This window comes from Archocentrus centrarchus, unplaced genomic scaffold (assembly GCF_007364275.1).
Source record: "Archocentrus centrarchus isolate MPI-CPG fArcCen1 unplaced genomic scaffold, fArcCen1 scaffold_170_ctg1, whole genome shotgun sequence".
In the NCBI taxonomy this organism is placed as follows: domain Eukaryota; kingdom Metazoa; phylum Chordata; class Actinopteri; order Cichliformes; family Cichlidae; genus Archocentrus; species Archocentrus centrarchus.
Window position 1 is genome coordinate 10,596 of NW_022060215.1, and position 19,737 is coordinate 30,332.

At 42.1% G+C, this 19,737-nt stretch overlaps 2 protein-coding genes across 2 annotated transcripts; one reads left to right on the forward strand and one right to left on the reverse strand.

Annotated features, from left to right (window-relative positions):
- Positions 1 to 471: 471 nt before the first annotated feature.
- On the forward strand, positions 472 to 19,418 carry LOC115775507 (spermatogenesis-defective protein 39 homolog). Its single transcript, XM_030723034.1, has 9 exons — positions 472 to 510; positions 12,416 to 12,508; positions 12,613 to 12,718; positions 12,796 to 12,933; positions 13,062 to 13,100; positions 18,453 to 18,517; positions 18,843 to 18,899; positions 19,057 to 19,149; positions 19,245 to 19,418. The coding sequence occupies exons 2-9, from the start codon at positions 12,416 to 12,418 to the stop codon at positions 19,416 to 19,418; spliced, it is 765 nt and encodes a 254-aa protein (XP_030578894.1). The 5' UTR covers positions 472 to 510.
- LOC115775508 (activator of 90 kDa heat shock protein ATPase homolog 1-like) lies at positions 1,565 to 3,274 on the reverse strand. The gene is made up of 3 exons (XM_030723035.1): positions 3,039 to 3,274; positions 2,323 to 2,513; positions 1,565 to 1,824 (listed from the first exon to the last, which is right to left on the reverse strand). The coding sequence occupies exons 1-3, from the start codon at positions 3,116 to 3,118 to the stop codon at positions 1,679 to 1,681; spliced, it is 417 nt and encodes a 138-aa protein (XP_030578895.1). The 5' UTR covers positions 3,119 to 3,274; the 3' UTR covers positions 1,565 to 1,678.
- Positions 19,419 to 19,737: the final 319 nt, after the last annotated feature.

A 19,737-nucleotide genomic window follows, 5' to 3' on the forward strand; every position in this document is an offset into this window, starting at 1 on the left:
TGACAGGCTGGTGACCTGACCAGGTGTACCCCACCTCTCGCCCTATGACAGCTGGGACAGGCTCCAGCCCCCCGAGACCCTGAAAAGGATAAGCAGAAGGAAATGGATGGATGGTCCTAGTGTTAAAAATGCAATTTAAAAAGAAAGAAGGAAAGAAATTGGTTCAAAGGTCAAATTAAAATAAAGATTTTTTTGGCATTAATAATGATGAAATCACTGGTTGTTAAAATGCAGGAAAGACGAGACGTAAAAAGTCAAAACAGCTTCGATGTGGAGCTCCTGCTTCAAGAAGGCAACAATAAATCCAACTGCAGTAAGCCAAGGCTGCAGGGTTCCCATGATGCACTCTGTTTATACCCCTGTTAAGAATTCTTCAAGTAGAGACGTTCATACAGTTAGACCTTTATTCTGAAACACCTGTTTATTTTGAAAGTGCCTAGTTCATTTCCTGTTTCCGGTGTGTTCAGCTTCGCTTGTCATACTAGCAGCAGTACAGCAGTCACTGACGATGTAAGTTGTGTTTATGAGAAAGCATGATGATATGTTTAAATTGGTTATCACTTCTGACAATGTTAGATCCGGTTAGATCGTGTTTTGAGCTCTATAGAATGTCCGATTTGTAGCGTTAGCATAACGCTAATTAGCTATTGTGTGATTGCTAGTTTTCAGTCTATATGTTGAATGTGTGTATGCAGACTGTGCATCTTTCTTTATGTTATGTATCTACAGAAACTGCCATGTATCAAGGCTGCTTCAGTTCATCATTAAATGTTTAAATCCCTCTGATGAGTCTGTGCTCTCTGACCCCTGCAGTGGTCAGTTAATCTGGTACCCAGCAACAGAGGTCGAATCCTCAACAACCCCACTCTGCATTAATCATTAGTTATTATTAATCCCCCCCCCCTCAGCAGATGACCCCCCCTCCCTGAGCCTGGTTCTGAGGGAGGTTTCTTCCTGTTAAAGGGAGTTTTTCCTTCCCACTGTCACCAAGTGCTGCTCATAGTATTTCTCTGTATTATTGTAGGGTCTTTACCCACAATACAAAGCGCCTTGAGGCGACTGTTTATCCTGATTTTGATGCTATATAAATACATTTGAATTGAATTGACTTATTTCTCTTTTAAAAACATTTTTTCATTCTGATTTAAAATGTTTTTAATGAGGTTGTTTTTCAGAGTTGAATGTTTTTTCTGTAAATACAGTTTTCATTGTATTTACAGAATGGGGTGGCTGTAGCTCAGTAGGTAGAGCAGGTCACCTACTGATCGGAAGGTCAGCGGTTTGAATCCTGGCTACTCCAGGCTGCATGTCAATGTAATCCTTGGGCAAGATACTTAACCCCAAGTTGCTCTCCGATGCAAATGTCAAGAGTATGAATGTAAGTGAATGTTCGATAATTAAAGCGATTATGTGGAAATGCTTGTATGAAAGGGAGTGCATTGGTAAATGTAAACATGTTGAATAAGCGCTTTGAGTGCTCATACTGAGTAGATAAGCGCTATATAAGAACTAGTCCATTTACCATTTGAAGTATTTATTATTGGATTAATAGTTCAGATAAATATCTAAAATTCCTTTTTTATCCATTAAGTTTTCGAACAATAAATTACTTTATTAATGTCTCAATAAAAATTTTAAAGTGATTTGTAAATGAATTTAGGCATTAATCCTCATTAAATCACTGCTTCACTGGGATCTGTGCGACTCTCCCGCTGCTCCGTATCAGGACAGTCACACTCACGTCCAGCTCGTCCTCGCTGTTCTCGTCAGACAGGTTGGACACGTCGACGGTTCCTCTGAACTTCACTCCACCGCAGGACGTCCCTACACAGGAAACAGGAAACGGTTACCGCCAGCAGAAGAGCAGCCCTGGGTGCCCTTGCCCCCCCCCCCCCCCCCCCCCCCCGCTCTGTTAGCAGAGACTGCATCCGTCCCACTTTGGATGGAGCCGCTCTCATTTCTAGAAAAATGAACTTTTCCAGCACAGTAAATAAATAAAAACATATAAAGGAAAACCACTGCTGTAACATGCTGACTGACAACAGAAAGACACACAAACTGACAATATTATAAATAAGAAACAAGCTTACGGATAAAAACAAATCTACGAAACAACAGAAAACAGGGAATAATAACCCCACACATCAAAAAACAAGAACACAACAACGCTTCAGAAAACGAGAGCCTGGAGGCAGCGAGCTCTGAGGCCTGCTCTGCAGGACTGTGGTGGCAGACGGGCTGCGTGGAGGTTACAGTGCGGTCTGAACTGAGCCTCATGGCCTTCCATTGTGCATGGATGACCTCATCAGTGACATCACTAACCCAGCCAGCTGGCCCTCAGCTGCCACTCATAGAAGTAGAAGAGCTTCCCTTTGCGGTTGTTGATGGAAGCTTCGCCCTCCAGCTTGGTGACATCCGTCAGCTTGCAGACTCCCTCGGCTCCCTCCACCCGCACACCGAGGAGGAGCTTCCGGAGGCACTCAGAGGACCAGGAGGACACATCCCGCTCCGTCCTGATGGGGGACAGAAGACGGTCAGCCCGCCCACCTCTGACATCACAGCCTTTAAAAATACCTCTGAACACACTGAAGCAGCTGCTGGCTCACATTACACACACACATATATATGTAACACACTCACATATGAACACACACAGTTTAAAATAACCCATCCTACAGTATCACACACACACCGTTCTAGAGGTTTCTTCTTCTGCGCTCAGGGCCATCAGTTAGTCATGAAAATAATCAGGCTGTTGCCATAGAAATGAGCTCAGTTACCTTTAGGAGGCCACACCCCCACACGTTGCTCTACAAACACCTGAGGCTTTGACTCAAAAAATAAAAGCTTTAATACACCTGAAGATGGACGTCAGCAGGTCACATGACTGAGCTTCTAGTATTTCCTGTCAGTGATCCATCAGCAACGTTACCTGAACCTTCACCTGCCTCAATCTGTCCGGCTCACACGGATCCGTGTATTATCATTATGAACCAGCAGAGTGTCCACAGTACCACAGCCGCGGTCATGGGACACACCAGTGCCAGTTGTTGACGTTCGTCGCGTCGGTTCTCTCCTCCACGATCCATCGAGGGTCTCCTTCACCCCATTTAGCCATCACCGATCAGTCATCAATACGGGCTGCGGCCGGCGGCTCGCTGCTCCCGCTGAGCCCGAAACAGCTGACACACACTTCCTCCCAGCGCTTTCAAAGTAAAAGTATAGGGGGCGGGCCCCTGACAGAGACCCGCTCAAATTACTGTTTTAGTCACGTTTCAAAGGAAATCCGGTTTATTTTGTTTTTTAGCATTTATTCTTGTAAAGGATTTAAAGAACATGTCTGAACATGACGTCACAGCAAACCGACCAAAACGATACAATGACGTGAAGCTTTAACGTCACTTCCTCTGTTTGGGTTTATCCTTTTTTTTAAAAAATTAAACAATAAAACAATGCAAAAATAAATAAATAAATAACACTTATACACACATATTGACAATGACCATTTCAAATTTAGGTTTTTTAAAAAAAAATCTTAAATAAAACCTCCCTAACTAACAACTTAGTTAGAGAAAGAAAAATAAATAAAATAAGGAAAAACAGAATATGAGTATTTATAACAGCTCAATATGGAAACCAATGAGAAAAAGGTTTTAAAAAATTTCAAAAACCATATAAAAGAAACACTGAATCTAGGGTTTATAAAAAAAAATTTCGAAATAAGTGAGAAAAGTTTGACTGCAGGGTCTGTATTAATTTTTTTTAAAGTCATTTTTTTAAATGAAAAATATTATTTATCTAATATTCAACTTTTTTATTTCTTATTGATACCATATTTGATCCCTTTCCAAGAAAAAGAATCTATTTGAAGAGACTTAGACATTGACCAGTTATGTATAACGTTCTGTTGATTCCAACGATGATTTACAAAAATAACACTCCTCATATTTCAAATTTGAATATTCTTTTAATGAATTCCTGTGAAGGATAAATTTCATTTAAAATTTTAAAGTGGGTTTCTTTAACTTTAGGAGGGATTGGAAAATTTAAAAAATTAGTTCTGATTGATAGAATTTCTTGTTTGTTAAAGTTTTTTTCAATGACATGTTCTTTTAGAGGACCCAGGATAAATCTTATCATTTAAAATTTTTCTCAAGACTAGGTTAGTACATTTTTTATCTACAAAGTTTATATCATTGATGATTGTTTTATGCAATCTGGGGTTGGGGTCTACTCTAAGTTATTCCTCATTATAATAATCATTGCAATTGGAATATTATCAATCACATGTAATCCTCAGGGGTACAGATTATTTTATATTTATTGCTAAATTCCTCATATTTTAATTGATCCCCTTTATCGTTCATTAAATGAACAATGGACCAAATTTGTTTATCCATCCCTCCCTCCATGAATATTGATTTCCTTCTCCTTAGAATCATTCTGTTGTTCCACAGTGGGACACTGTGTGGACTAAAGTTATGTTTGTAAATCATCTTCCAGTACAACAGAACCTGTTGATGGAGGGCCGAGAGTTTCACGGGTAATTTAGAAACCTCAAAGTCACATTTCAAGAGGAGATCTATACCACCTAATTTCTTAAACACACACTTGGGTAAAGAGAACCAAATGTCCTCGCTACTTCTTAAAAAGGACTGAACCCATCTTAGCTTTAGTACACCATTCATAGTTTCAAAATCAATCACTTTTATTCCTCCTTCTTCAAAGCTTTTGATCATGTCTGCTTTCCTGACACAGCAATGTTTATTTTTCCAAATGAAGCTGAAAATGAGGGCGTTTATTTCCTTCATGGGTTTTGTGGAGAGGTAAAGAGTAAGTGGGGTATATTAGTCTGGAGGTAAATTCAATTTTTGTCAATAATGATCTTCCAAACAATGTTGTCTCTTTGCAGCCAATTATTTAGAATTCTTCTGGATTTTTGACTTGGCTTCTGGATGTTCTTGCTGTTACTATCTTAGGACACCCAAATACCAAAGTATCGAACCTCCTTTTTCACTGGGATACTATACAACATATATTCATGAACTGTCGTGAAAGCTTAAGGTTAAGAATTAGGCCCGAAGCCTGGGACAATGATTCCACCACCTGAAAGAGCCACAGGTATTTGTTCCTTATTTTTCAAAAAGAGTGTCGTGTCATCCTCTAATTTACTAATAACTATTTTCTTTCTATCTAGAGTAAGGCCTTCAATTTCAGAGTTAACCAAATAGACAATAAGTCAGCAACAGTAATAAACAATAATGGAGATAAACTGCACCCTTGTCTTATTCCTCTTCCTATGTTGAATCTTGGACCTTCAGGAATGGAAACACAGCGATTATATCTGTGTGTAACATCTTAATTAAATATCCCAAAAAAATATGCACCAAATCCAAAAAGATTTTATTGTATCATAAATAAAAAGATATTCAACTGAATCAAGTGCTTTTTGAAAGTCAAGAAAAATATAAGCATCATCTTGTACCAGGTCGCTGCAATCTATAAGATCTAAAACCAATCTGATATTATTATGAATTAACCAACCTTTCATAAATCCTGACTGTGAGACGCTTATGATTTTTGAAAGACCTACTTTAACCTAGAGCAGTCATACTCATCTCACGGCCCGCGGGCCAAATCCGGCCCGTGATTGGCTGGTGACCGGCCCGCGGCCCTTTCTTGTAATTGCTCAAAATTAAAATAATTTTCCCTTTTATTGTGTAACAAATGCTGAATAATTCCCCCTTGTGTTCACAAAGTGAACTGTCTGTAAGACAGAATCATTAGTTTGTACACGGCCCTTTAGGTCCTAATGATTTGGGCCTTTAAGGTAGTGAACAGTTTGCGCAGGTCAAGAATCACTGCTGATCTGCGAGGAAAAGACGTGTCCTTAAATGAATATCTTGGCAAAAAATGAGTGAGGTTAGTAAGCGGAGAAAAGTTGACCTTGAAAACAGACAGTTTAATAACAAATGGACAGATGATTTTGCATTCATTTTGCCACCTCATGCCAACGCAAAACCGTTGTGTTTAATTTGCCAAAAGACAGTTGCTGTATGCAAAGTTGCTAACATTAAGCGGCATTACGAGTCAAAACATGCTAGCTTCAGTGCAGCTTTCCCGGTTGGTAGCATTGCACGAAAAGACAAGACTGAGGCCTTAAAGTTGTCTTATGCTACCACATCAACAATCTTGATGACTTCCACTACTGCTGCTGAAAAAGCCACCGCTGCTTCACTGCGTGTAACCTGGGAGCTGGCTAAAAAGGGCAAGCCATTTGTGGACGCTGAGCTTGTGAAAGTGTGCACTTTGGGAATCGTGGAGGAGTTGTTTGCCGGTGACAAACACAAAGAGACATCGTTAACCGCGTGAAGCAGGTTCAGCTTTCGGATTCAACGGCGGCACGGAGACTAGAAACTTTGTATGAGGACAGTTTTTCTACTTTACTTGCTGAACTGAAGTGTGTGGATTACATGTCAATAGCTATGGACGAGTCTACAGATGCAACAGACACTGCACAGCTGTCCGTGTTTGTGAGATATTTTAACGGGGAGCTTTTCAAAGAGGAGCTGCTGTGCCTTTTGCCCATCAAGAGCAATGCAACAGGTGAGGCCATGTACAATTCTATGAAAAGTTTCTTTGATAAGAATTCTCTGGAGCTGGATAAAATCAACCTCCTTGTAACTGACGGTGGGCCATCTATGATAGGACGAGAGAGGGGCTTAGCATCACATCTCATATCGGACCACCCCACAGTTAGTTCACTACACTGCATCATTCACCAGACGGTGTTGTGTGCCAAACTGTCTGGTGAAATGAAAGGAGTGATGGACACAGTGATCAAAATTGTAAATCACATTCGCTCAACTTCAAGTTTACAGCACCGGCTTTTCAAAATGCTACTACAGGAGCAAGAAGCTCAATATTCAGACCTACTACAGCACAATGATGTCAGATGGCTGAGCAGGGGGCGAGTCCTACAGCGCTTCTTTGCACTGCGCAAAGAAATCACAGAATTTCTTTCCGGTCAAAAAAACAAAGAAAGCAGATGAGTTCTCTCAGTTTATGCAAGATCAGGAATCTGTGGCTCTGGTTGCATTTCTGTGTGATATCACTAATCACTTGAACCATCTTAACCTGCAGCTCCAAGGTGGGGATTCGAATGTGGGAGAGCTCTTTGAAAAAGTGAGCGCTTTTCAGACAACCTTGGGCGTATTCGTGACGGACATAGAGGGGAAAAAACTTCACTTCCCTACCCTGCGTGATGTTCCTACAAATGGGATTGTGCTGTCACGAATGGTAGCACTGTTAAAAAATCTGTCAGAGAACTTCAGATCGCGGTTTCACAACTTCAAAATCCCACAGCAACTGCTACTGTTTGTGCGCAACCCGTTCGCCGTTGCTGTCACGGGAGCTGCCCAGCAGAGGCAAAAAACGCTGTGCCTGCTATCAGTGAGGGCGCTTTCCAGCTGGAACTGGTCCAGATGCAGGCTAATATGTCCTAAAAGCCAAGTTCAGAGAGGAGAGACTGTGTGAATTTTGGGCACACTCTGTTCATCAGTATCCGAACTCTAAAAGACTCGCTATATACATTTTGACAATGTTCGGATCCACTTACATATGCGAGTCGGGGTTTTCAGTGATGAATCTAATTAAGGACAAAAAGCGCAATAGACTCACCGACTCACATCTCAACCAGTGCTTGCATATTGCCTTGACCTCTCAGAAACCAAACTTCAGTAAGCTCTCAAAGGAAATGAGATGTGTTACCTCACATTAAGCATGTAGTCAGTAACTAATAGTATGTGATGCATGAAGAGTAGGGTTTAATCCCGGGATCCGGGATTCCCGGGAAATGCGATCAGAACCATTTCCCGTTTCCCGGGAAACGTTAGACGGGAAACCGGGAAAAAAGTCGCGCGCGTCGATTTGACTTTCAGAAAGAAAAGAAAGCTTCAGAATGTTAAATTTAAGGAAATATTGAGAGAAGGGTTTGTTTAATGCGAAAAGCATTACTCTTCATTTCAGGCACATTCAGCCTCCGTTTAAGGCTTCAGCCTTCATCTCAAGCGTTTTAATAGAGGTATTACACAGTTGTACTTTTTTCCTCTTTAATTTGTTGAAATCATAGGCAATGTGTTTACCCTAAGGTATTTTGTATTATATAATTTTATATTATTATATATTGTTATATTGCATTATATAGCCTATAAAATATGCCTGCCCTGAACAATAAAGAAATATCTGTTTAACTTCGAGTGTTTCTTTTCCTCGTTTGCAGCCGCTTACTAACAATCATGAATTAGGATACGGGCCTAATGTGTGAAGAAATTATCATGAAATAGATTGATTTAACATATTTCGCTTTTAAAATGGAGTTGAGTAAAATGTATATTTTTTAGGCTATAAGGATTGGCCAGTTTTTCAAAAGACGATTCACAGCGAACCTACTTTAACCCTCAGACACGGTGTTATAAATTTGCTGTTGCCAGAATGGCAATGACCAAGTCGTAGTGCATTACTCAAGGCCCTGTGTTATGTCATATTGTAGTGAAGTACGGTAGTTAACTTTTCAATGACTATTACAGCGTTCCACTGGGGAGATATAGTGCAACAGATGTCGCCACGACAGCGTGGCTGAGCCTTTATCAATGCTGTGGAGATGAACCGTATTGTTTTGCACCAGCAGTTGTAAAATATCTTGGTATAATTCCATGTACAATGGAGGAATATTCGAATTTTATTTGTTAAGGGAGTGTTGAGGAACGATACAACACCGCATAGCTCGAGCACTCGAATGTCGAGATGTAGGTTTTATTGCGTTAATCAAGCCGACGTTGCCCCCTACTGGGCATAACAGGACATAGCTGGAAAGCTACCTCTACAATATCACAATAGGTTAAGGCCGACACAGGCTACAGAAGGCCTAATTAAAATAAAAAAATAAATAAACTTTTTCCCGGGATTCCCGGGAAATGGCTCGTCATTTCCCGGGATTTGATTCATGTCATTTTCGGGAAAAATATTAAACCCTAATGAAAGGTTAAAACATAAACATCTGATTACATACCTGTGCTGTCTGTTCCAAACTTTAAAATAACTGAAATATAGTAAAGCAGTTTTTTTTTTTAAATTGTATTTCTGAACTATTCCAACATTTGGTGGCTTACACTGTGCAGTTATGTGTTTAATATATTTTATAAACAGGTTTCACACCAAAAGAGCTGAAATATGTTCATTCTATGCCTAAGAACTGTTAATAATCATTTTCATTTTTGAATTTGTCCAATATTTGCCTGCATAATAGGAAACGTTCCAGCTATGCTGTTCAAGATGGTTCAAAATATATCTTGCTGAATTGCAGTGGAGCTAATAAAATGCATCAAAATATGAGCACAAGCTATCAGTCTTTTTTAAAGTTTGCTCATTTTATATGAATGTAGTTTAATGGCTGGCCCTCGGCCACTTCTCATTTTCCAAATGTGGCCCTCGGCTAGATCAAGTTGAGTATCCCTGGCCTAGAGGGTCTATCCTTTAAACTTTTTTGCTGCAGTTTACTACAACTCCCATCAGCCCCATGCAGCCGGAAGCAGCTTTCTCTGAGAGACGAAGAAGAAGCAGGTGAAGGTAAAAAGTTCATAAATTCTCATCGATTCTCATCTCTTATCAGGTTCACGCTCAGCAGTTTATGAAGCTGATGTTTCCGGTTTACAGGTTAGATAGCTGTCGGGTGACGTCATCATTCCCGCGGTATGTTAAAATATTAAAACAGGAACCTTTCAATTAGCCGGCTAATGCTAACAACAAAACTGTGGGTCCTGGGTCACTCCGTCCAGAACCGCCCCGAGCTCCGACTCTCGGGTAAACGGGGCGGCTGCGTCCCGTGATAATATCGAGTGTCTCCGGTGCTGCTGGCCACCAGATCTATCGTCCACCTGGTCCCTACTCAGAGTTTCTGTCTGATTTCTCAGACTTTTTATCTGATTTAGTGCTCAGTTCAGATAAAATCATTATAGTGGGTGATTTTAACATCCATGTAGATGCTGAGAATGACAGCCTCAACACTGCATTTAATCTATTGTTAGATTCAATTGGCTTCTCTCAAAATGTAAAGGAGCCCACCCACCACTTTAATCATACTCTGGATCTTGTCCTGACATATGGCATAGAAACTGAAGACCTAACAGTATTCCCTGAAAGCCCCCTCCTGTCTGATCATTTCTTAGTAACATTTACATTTACTTTAATGGATTACACAGCAGTGGGGAATAAGTTTTATTACAGTAGAAGTCTTTGAAAGTGCTGTAACTAAGTTTAAGGATCTAATTCCTTCATTGTTATGCTCTTCAGTGCCATGTGCCAACACAGTGCAGAGCAGCTACCTAAACTCTGCTCCCAGTGAGGTCGATTATCTCGTCAATAGTTTTACATCCTCACTGCGTATAACTTTGGATACTGTGGCTCCTCTGAAAAGGAAAGCTTCAAATCAGAAGTGCCTGACTCTGTGGTATAATTCACAAACGCACAGCTTAAAGCAGATAACCCGAAAGCTGGAGAGGGAATGGTGTCTCACTAAATTAGAAGATGCTCATTTAGCCTGGAAAAAGAGTTTGTTGCTCTATAAAAAAGCCCTCCGTAAAGCTAGGACATCTTACTATCATCATTAATTGAAGAAAATAAGAACAACCCCAGGTTTGTTTTCAGCACTGTAGCCAGGCTGACAAAGAGTCAGAGCTCTGTAGAGCCGAGTATTCCTTTCACGTTAACTAGTAGTGACTTCATGGATTTCTTTACAAATAAAATCTTAGACATTAGTCATTAGTAAATCTATACATTACATAAATACATTTTAATGGTAAAACAATGAAATGATTTTATTTTGTGATTTTGAAATAAATGTAGTACATCTTCAAATAGGCTTTCAATCACTTTCTTAGAAAGTGCACAGGTACCTATCAGATTCGGGATTGCATTTACATTATGACCCTGGCATTAGCACTTAATCTTGACCTTTAACCTTCAAGGTCACGTGGTCATGACTGTGGAAATTTGGTGTGGATGTGAACCGGACAAACAGTCCCCAGACGGTGGAGAATGGAAATAACGTCATATCAGGACACGGCGAGATGCAGCGTCCCGAGTCTTAACGTTTGGCGCAGAGCGAGTCAGAGCGAGTCAGAGCGAGTCAGAGCGAGTCAGAGCGAGTCAGAGCGAGTCAGAGCGAGTCTCCTGTGCTTCTTCCGGTGTCGTAACACTGTTGGCATGTGTGAACGGGTCTGTCCCAGTACCTAGTATTGCAGTTATAAAATCACATGATGAGCGGAAAATGGATGGATGGGTTATAAAATATGATGCTTCGATGTTAAAATTCAACATCGACCAATTTTTGCAGTCAACATCATCGATTACTTTGACGAATCATTGCAGGTATGTTTTTAGTTCATAATCAATTATCAATCAATAATTAAAGCCTAAAAATATGCTGATGGAGCCCCTCGATACCGAGCGGCGTTTCCTGTCGTTACCAATGATCTCAGTACTCATGGCAGCACCTGCCAGCAGAATGTGGTGATGGCTACCAGAACGGATTGCTATCAGCAAGCACAACACACACACACACACACAAACACACACAGCCACATACATACCTGCATCTACACACATTCACCCACAAACAGATAAAGACTGTGACAAAGACATCACATCCACCCACCTTCCAAAGTGGGGGCGAGTGGATAGTAAAATTGAGGGGCAGGCAGTACTGAAGACCTGAGTGGGGCCACCTCAGCAGCTGTGGATGGTGATCTGTGCTCTGTAGTGAGAGTGGGGAGCAGGTGGAAAGGTGAAGCTGCAAGGAGCAGAGGTCCTGAAGGTGGATGAGGTCAACCATCCAAAGCAGCAGACACTGCACAAGAAAGGTGAAGAAGAGGGTTCAGGCAGGGTGGAGTTGAGGGTCAGGGGTGATTTGTGAAGGAAGAGCAGGAATAGCTCAGGCTGAGCAGTTTGGAGTCCGAGTTAAAAATTCCAACTGGGACTGCATGGTTACCTGTGCTCTGTGACAGGAGGAGTGGAGCAAGGTGCTCAGTCACATGATGCTGCAGACAGGAAGAGAGTTAATGATTAACACAGCAGTAGGTTCCTGTCCTGTCTCTACCTGCTGCAGGTGAGTTCAGACTGATGGAGACGGAGCTGGATTCTTTAGGGTTTTTAAAACAAGAGAAAACAAAGCTGAGCGAGCGCTGCTCACTGTTTCCTGACCTGTGGTCTCATCACGCGATAAACTAGCAGAAACAGTGATGACATCATCACGTAATCCAGGCTGTGTGTTAGCAAGACCAGCTAACAGTTTCCTTCCTGTTTGTGTTAACAATTTATTTAAAGTTTGTTCAAACAGTGATTAACCCTTTGTGTCCAGATGATGAAGAGTAAGGCCGATGAAGAAGACTACTGGCACAGCTCCAAGTTTAAAGCCTTCACCTTCGATGATGATGACGATGAATTCAGCAGGGTAAGATCTCCAGAGTCCAGACTGAACCCTGCTCGCATACCAGTGACATTGTGTGGCGCTCAGGTGTGACTGTCAGGTGTGACTCGAGTGGTGTTGTCTCTCAGTTGAAGGAGTCACGGCAGGCGGTGAACAGTATCCGGCGGCTGGTGGAGGAAGACGATGATGAAGACGATGTTGAGAAAGTCAGCTGGAGCGGCGAGCCAGTCGGCAGTAAGACACCCGTGTTCTCTTCACTGCATGGCTGCGATTGGCTGTAGGGTGGTGACCTGTCATACTTATGTCCACAGGTATTTCCTGGTCTGTTAAAGAGACAGCAGCATCCAATCAGAGAGCAGACAGAGAGCCCACCTTCCCCAGGATCAGCACTGACACACCATCTATCAGCAGGAGTCAGTCAGGATACTCTCTGAGCTCTCTGTTCAAAGGTGGGGCAACTTAGTTCAGTTCAATTTTATTTATATAGCACTGAATCACAACAAACATGCCACACATGACATGACAGAGGAAGGCCTGATCATGTGACTAACTGCACCTGTCATGTGATTCTGTACATGAAAACCTAAAGGAGGAAACTTCCAGACCTTCAGTGATGGTGAGTCTTCTTATACCTTCAGGATATTTCACCTGGTTAGGGTCAGGTATATGAGGGTGCACTGCTCAAAAAACTGACTCTGAAAACACATCAGATCTGAATGGGGGAAAAAAAATTATGCCCGATATCTACACTGACATGGACTGGGTAAAGTTGGAATGATAGGACGCCACGTCGTTAGATGGAAATGAAAATGATCAGCCTACAGATGAAAATCAAAGTAAAAATGCTGCAGCAGCTGGAACCTTCAACTCAGAATGATTCTCAGTAGTTTGTGTGGCCCCACCTGCTTGTATGCATGCTTGACAACATCAGGGTTCCTAATGAGAGGATGGATGGTGTCCTGGAGGATGTCCTCTCAGATCTGGACCAGGGCATCACGGAGCCCCTGGACAGTCTGAGGGGCAACCTGGCAGCATCAGATGGACCGAAACATAACGTCCCAGAGGTGCTCTGTTGGATTTAGGTCAGGAGAGTGTGGAGGTCAGTCAGTGGTATCAGCTCCTTCATCCTCCAGGAACTGCCTGCATACTCTCACCACATGAGGCACCAGGAGGAACCAGGACCCACTGCAGCAGCGTGGGCTCTGACAGCTCCAAGGGTTTCATCCTGATACCTGATGGCAGTCAGGGTGTTGTTGCCTGCAGAGGTCTGTGTGTCCCTCCATGGATACGCCTCCCAGACCATCACTGACCCACCAAACCGGTCGTGCTGAACGATGTTACAGGCAGCATCACGTTCTCCACAGCTTCTCCAGACCCTTTCAGGTCTGTCACATTAGCTCAGGGTGAACCTGCTCTCACAGGGCTCCAATGGTAAACCTGCCAGTTCTGGTATTCTATGGTAAAGGCCAATCAGGCTCCACAGTGAGCACAGCGCCCACTAGAGGGCGTCGGCCCTCAGGTCGCCCTCATGAAGTCTGTTTCTCATTGTTTGGTCAGAGACATTCACACCAGTGGCTGCTGGAGGTCATGTTGTAGCTCTGCAGGGCTCATCCTGTTCCTCCTACACAAAGGAGCAGATCCTGGTCCTGCTGATGGGTTAAGGACCTGCTCCTGTCCAGCTCTCCTAGAGTAACTGTCTGTCTCCTGGAATCTCCTCCATCCTCTGAGACTGTGCTGGGAGACACAGAAAACCTTCTGCCAATGGCACGTATTGATGTGCCATCCTGGAGGAGTTGGACTACCTGTGCAGCCTCTGTAGGGTCCAGGTATGACCTCATGCTACAATGGAGGCTGGATGGTTGGAGGTTGGATGAAAGATGGTGGTTGGATGAGGTTGGATGACATTTGACGATGTTTGATGAATACTGGATGATGGATGCATGTTGGATGATCATATTTGATGAATATTTATCCATATTTCTTATTGATATAAACCTAAATAACAGTAATAGGCATAATTCTAATAACACTACTAGGGATGTTCTGGCGACTATATTAATAGTCGCTTAAACAAGGGAAAAAATTAGACTCACCGACTAGTCTAAAACTAAGAAACACTCAGATATCAAATTAATTTTTTGCCTGTTTAATGGACGATGTCATAAACTGTCTAAACAAAGGCATTTGAAACCATTAATCGCGTTCTTCTGTGATGAATCGCACTTTAAATGCTGCTTAACTGTACGGCACTGCACATCGCACATTGTGATCACTGCACGTTATACTCCAAACAACAAAGAATATGAAAACGATGTTCACACATCATCGAATATAAGAAATTTATTGAATACACAATCAATGAGAAGGTTAGCAATAGGGTCTCGCAGAGTAATCTGGCGTGGTGACAGGTTATCGACTGCGTTCACGGGTCACAGACTCCAGGGGCAAGGGGAACTCTCTCTAGGCAGAGGAAGAGACAGATTATTATGAGATTCTTGGAGATGGGGAGCGAGCTGATAATTCCAAACAAAAACAGATAGTCTTACTTGAATCCGGGAACTGTGAAATCCTGGAGGAGGGGCACGTAATGGCAGCAGGAGTTTGGCTGGTCTGTGGGGGGGCGGGCAGGAATGAGTGAGCGTGGAGGGTGGTCCGTACGCTGTGGCACACGAGCAGGTCCAAGAGGGCAGGCAGGCAGAGGCGAGTCGGAGCTTCCTGGGGTTACAGACATAAACATTAAATGAGAACAAACACGAGGATCATCGTGGTTAGGCGGGAGGTAGAAAGACACTCTGGCGAAGACCAAGGGTTTAACCTGGACCTTAAATGTAGAGCAAATCGCTGCATAACAGGAAACAGGTGTGCAGGATTACCCAGCTCCAAACTCAGGCTCCGCCTTGAGGAGGCAGAAAAACACTGCAGGACCTGCCCCCTGGAAAATAACGAGAGAGAGCACCACCACAACATAACCTCTGCATCCTGACACTCTGGGGTTTAAGTCTGGAGATTCAGTTCAGTTTATTTTTGTTTCAGTCACACAAAAACAAATGATCCATCATAAATGCAAATTAGATTACATTAGATTACATATTACATTGTTTCATCTAGGACAGTGGTTCTGACACTCGCTAGTCCTCAGCCTCCTTCCTTCCATACAGTCTCAGGATGGATTTGGGATGAAACCCTTCATGCATGGTAAGGAGCTTTCCTGTCTTGATGTCAGTGACTTCTATCTCCTCTTTTGGCCAGCTTATTATCCCAGCAGAGTATCTGATGACTGGAAGCGTGTAGGTGTTGATCGCTCAAATCTTGTTCTTCAGATTCAGCTGACTCCTCAGGATTTGCCTCGCTCTCTGCAGGTACTTGATGGTTGCAGCTTTCCTAGCAGCTCCTTCATGCTTCCCATTTTCCTGTGGGATTCCAAAGTACTTGTAGTTGTCTTCAATGTCTGCAATGTTGCCCTGTGGTAGTGCAATCCCCTCAGTAGTCTCTGGAGCTTGAAAAAAGACGACTGGACTTCTTGTGTTTCTTTCAGACGTTCCTCCTCTCATCCAAAAGGTTTCTTCAGTTCTCAAACCAAAGGTGGAGAGACCCAGGTATTTAAACCCCAGTGGGTGGAGTCCCCTGGACGTGGTTATGACCCTCTATTGTTCATGTGCATAATCACATGCACCACGGGGTTAAAGGAGGCGTGGGTCATTAAAGGGCTGGGCGATATATTGAGTTTTTAAGAAATATCGGTATATTTTCATGTGGGATATAAGACAGTATTGTTTGTATCAATATAGTCTATATCACATTACAATCATACTTGTAGATTCAATTGAATTCAGTTTAATTCAGTTTTATTTATATAGCACCAAATCACAAAATGACAGTGGAAAGGAAAAACTCCCTTTAACAAGAAGAAACCTCCAGCAGAACCAGGCTCAGGGAGGGGGGGTCATCTGCTGAGAGGGAAGAGAGACAGAGATAATAATAACTAATGATTAAATGCAGAGTGGAGTATAAACAAAGTAAATAAGGTGAATGAGAAGAAACAGTGCATTATGTGAACCCCCCAGCAGACTAGGCCTATAGCAGCATAACTAAGGGAGGGTTCACGGTCACCTGATCCAGCCCTAACTATAAGCTTGATCAAAAAGGAAAGTTTTAAGCCTAATCTTAAAAATAGAGAGGGTGTCTGTCTCCTGAATCCAAGCTGGGAGCTGGTTCCACAGAAGAGGGGCCTGAAAGCTGAAGGCTCTGCCTCCCATTCTACTCTTAAGTATCCTAGGAACCACAAGTAAGCCAGCAGTCTGAGAGCGAAGTGCTCTGTTGGGGTGATATGGTACTATGAGGTCTTTGAGATAAGATGGGGCCTGATTATTCAAGACCTTGTATGTGAGGAGAAGGATTTTAAATTCTATTCTAGATTTAACAGGGAGCCAAGGAAGAGAAGCCAATATGGGAGAAATCTGCGCTCTCTTTCTAGTCCCTGTCAGTACTCTAGCTGCAGCATTTTGGATCAGCTGAAGGCTTTTCAGGGAGCTTTTAGGACAGCCTGATAATAATGAATTACAATAGTCCAGCCTAGAAGTAATAAATGCATGAATGAGCTTTTCAGCATCACTCTGAGAAAGGATGTTTCTAATTTTAGAAATATTGCACAAATGCAAAAAATCTGTCCTACATATTTGTTTAATATGTGCATTGAAGGACATATCCTGGTCAAAAATGACTCCAAGATTTCTCACAGTGTTACTGGAGGCCAAAGTAATGCCATCCAGAGTAAGTATCTGGTTAGACACCATGTTTCTAAGATTTGTGGGGCCAAGAACAAGAATTTCAGTTTTATCTGAATTTAGAAGCAGGAAATTAGAGGTCATCCAGGCCTTAATATCTTTAAGACATTCCTGCAGTTTAATAATTGATGTGTGTCATCTGGCTTCATTGATAGATAAAGCTGAGTATCATCTGCATAACAATGAAAATTGATGCAATGCTTCTAATAATACTGCCTAAGGGAAGCATGTATAATGTAAATAAAATTGGTCCTAGCACAGAACCCTGTGGAACTCCATAATTAACCTTAGTGTGTGAAGAAGACTCCCCATTTACATGAACAAATTGGAGTCTATGAGATAAATATGATTCAAACCACTGCAGTGCAGTACCTTTAATACCTATAGCAAGCTCTAATCTCTGTAATAAAATGTTATGGTCAACAGTATCAAAAGCTGCACTGAGGTCCAACAGGACAAGCACAGAGATGAGTCCACTGTCAGAGGCTCTAAGAAGATCATTGGTAACCTTCACTAATGCTGTTTCTGTACTGTGATGAATTCTGAAACCTGACTGAAACTCTTCAAATAAACCGTTCCTCTGCAGATGATCAGTTAGCTGTTTTACAACTACTCTTTCAAGAATCTTTGAGAGAAAAGGAAGGTTGGAGATTGGCCTATAATTAGCTAAGACAGCTGGGTCAGTGATGGCTTTTTAAGTAGAGGTTTAATTACAGCCACCTTGAAGGTCTGTGGTACACCGCCAACTAATAAATACAGATTGATCACTCACCTTGTTTTACTTTCTCTGTGTATACTCCACTCTGCACTTAATCATTATCTATTATTCCACAGCATGTCTATGGTCCAGATCCCAAACCGGTCCCAGCAGATGACCCCCCCCCTGAGCCTGGTTCTGATGGAGGTTTCTTCCTGTTAAAAGGGAGTTTTTCCTTCCCACTGTCACAAAGTGCTGCTCATAGGGGGTCGTCTGATTGTTGGGTTTTCTCTGTACTGTTGTAGGGTTTTTACCTTACAGCATAAGGTGCCATGAGGTGACTGTTGTGATTTGGCGCTATAAATAAAATTGTATTGAATTGATGTTTGGATGATTGATATGATTGATGAATCAAGTCTGACGGATGGGTGATGGATGAGGGTTGGATGAGTCACTCAGACTGACCTTTTGTGTTTTTGGGTTTTAGTGCTCAGTGACTCGTCTCTCAGGCTCTATGCTCCCGAGCTCAGAAAACCTAAGTCTGAGTACAAGGTAAGATTATCCTGGTAATCAGATTACTCCTAAATAAGGTTGGGAGTAATCTTATTTCCCAACCATATTTAGGAGTAATCCAGTTACTTAAAGAGAAATTTCTTTTTAGTAATCCGATTACAGTTGTACGTAACATGAGACTTCAATCTGCACAATCTGAATACTCATAGATAACCAGATTACTCATGGGCATTCTGATTACCCAGTAGTATCTTAAATATTCAAGTATGAGCTCATTAAGCAGTTGTAATTTGATTTCTGTGGGTAATGTGATTACAGTTGTGCTTTTTTTTTTTCTAATGGTGATGTCATGTTGTGATATTAGGATTATGTCAGTGACTGGTCGCCTGAAGAGGTAGTTCAGAGACTTCAGCAAGGAAAGGTAACGCACCTGTTTATTGACTTACCTGTTTGGATTTGTTCAGAATTTCATGCTGTCTCTGTAGAAGCTCAGTGCAGCAGTCTATCACTACTTTGCGAATTACTACTCTGAGTATTAGTACTCGAAGTAGTACTGTGATTATTGTACTGCGTTGCAGGCCGTGTCTCTGGAGAAGTTCCGTTCGCTGCAGGACAAACTGCTGCTGCTCGATCTCGCTGTTGCGGCTCATGATGGAAACGTTATCACGGCTGTAACTTTATTTACTGTTGATTCATAATAGCATTAACAATCTCTTTATTAACAATCCCATCAGACATAACTGAGCATGCTCTCTTTCTGTTTCAGGTTCTAATTTATCTAAAGAGGACCCTCTGTAAAGGTGAGTCTGTGGTCCTGGTTCCAGTCCTGATTCTGGACCTCAGGGTTCTACCCAGAACATTTTTTCAGAGAGGATTTTCAGTTATGTACGTAGGACCGATGCAGAACTCTCAATCAGGCCTTATTAGATCGATAGAGTGATCATTTTTGTATATAATCCAGAAGAGTTACACTTGCCTTTAATGTGTCCCAGAGTGCCATTTCCTTGTACTGATGGGTTTGCAGAAATCACGTAAAAAACATACACAACAACAACAACATAATCCAGATGTTTTAACGATCAGCTGCTAAAAGCACTTCCTATGTTTGAATATCAGCCACCATGTTGTGAGCATAAACCATAGACATATATACGTAGACACGGCGTTGAGCGCCGACTCGTACGTCAACGTCGCTGCCATATTGGATGTGGCAAAAGTGGCCAACATAACAGGAGAGATGCTGCACTCTGGTGCTGTGT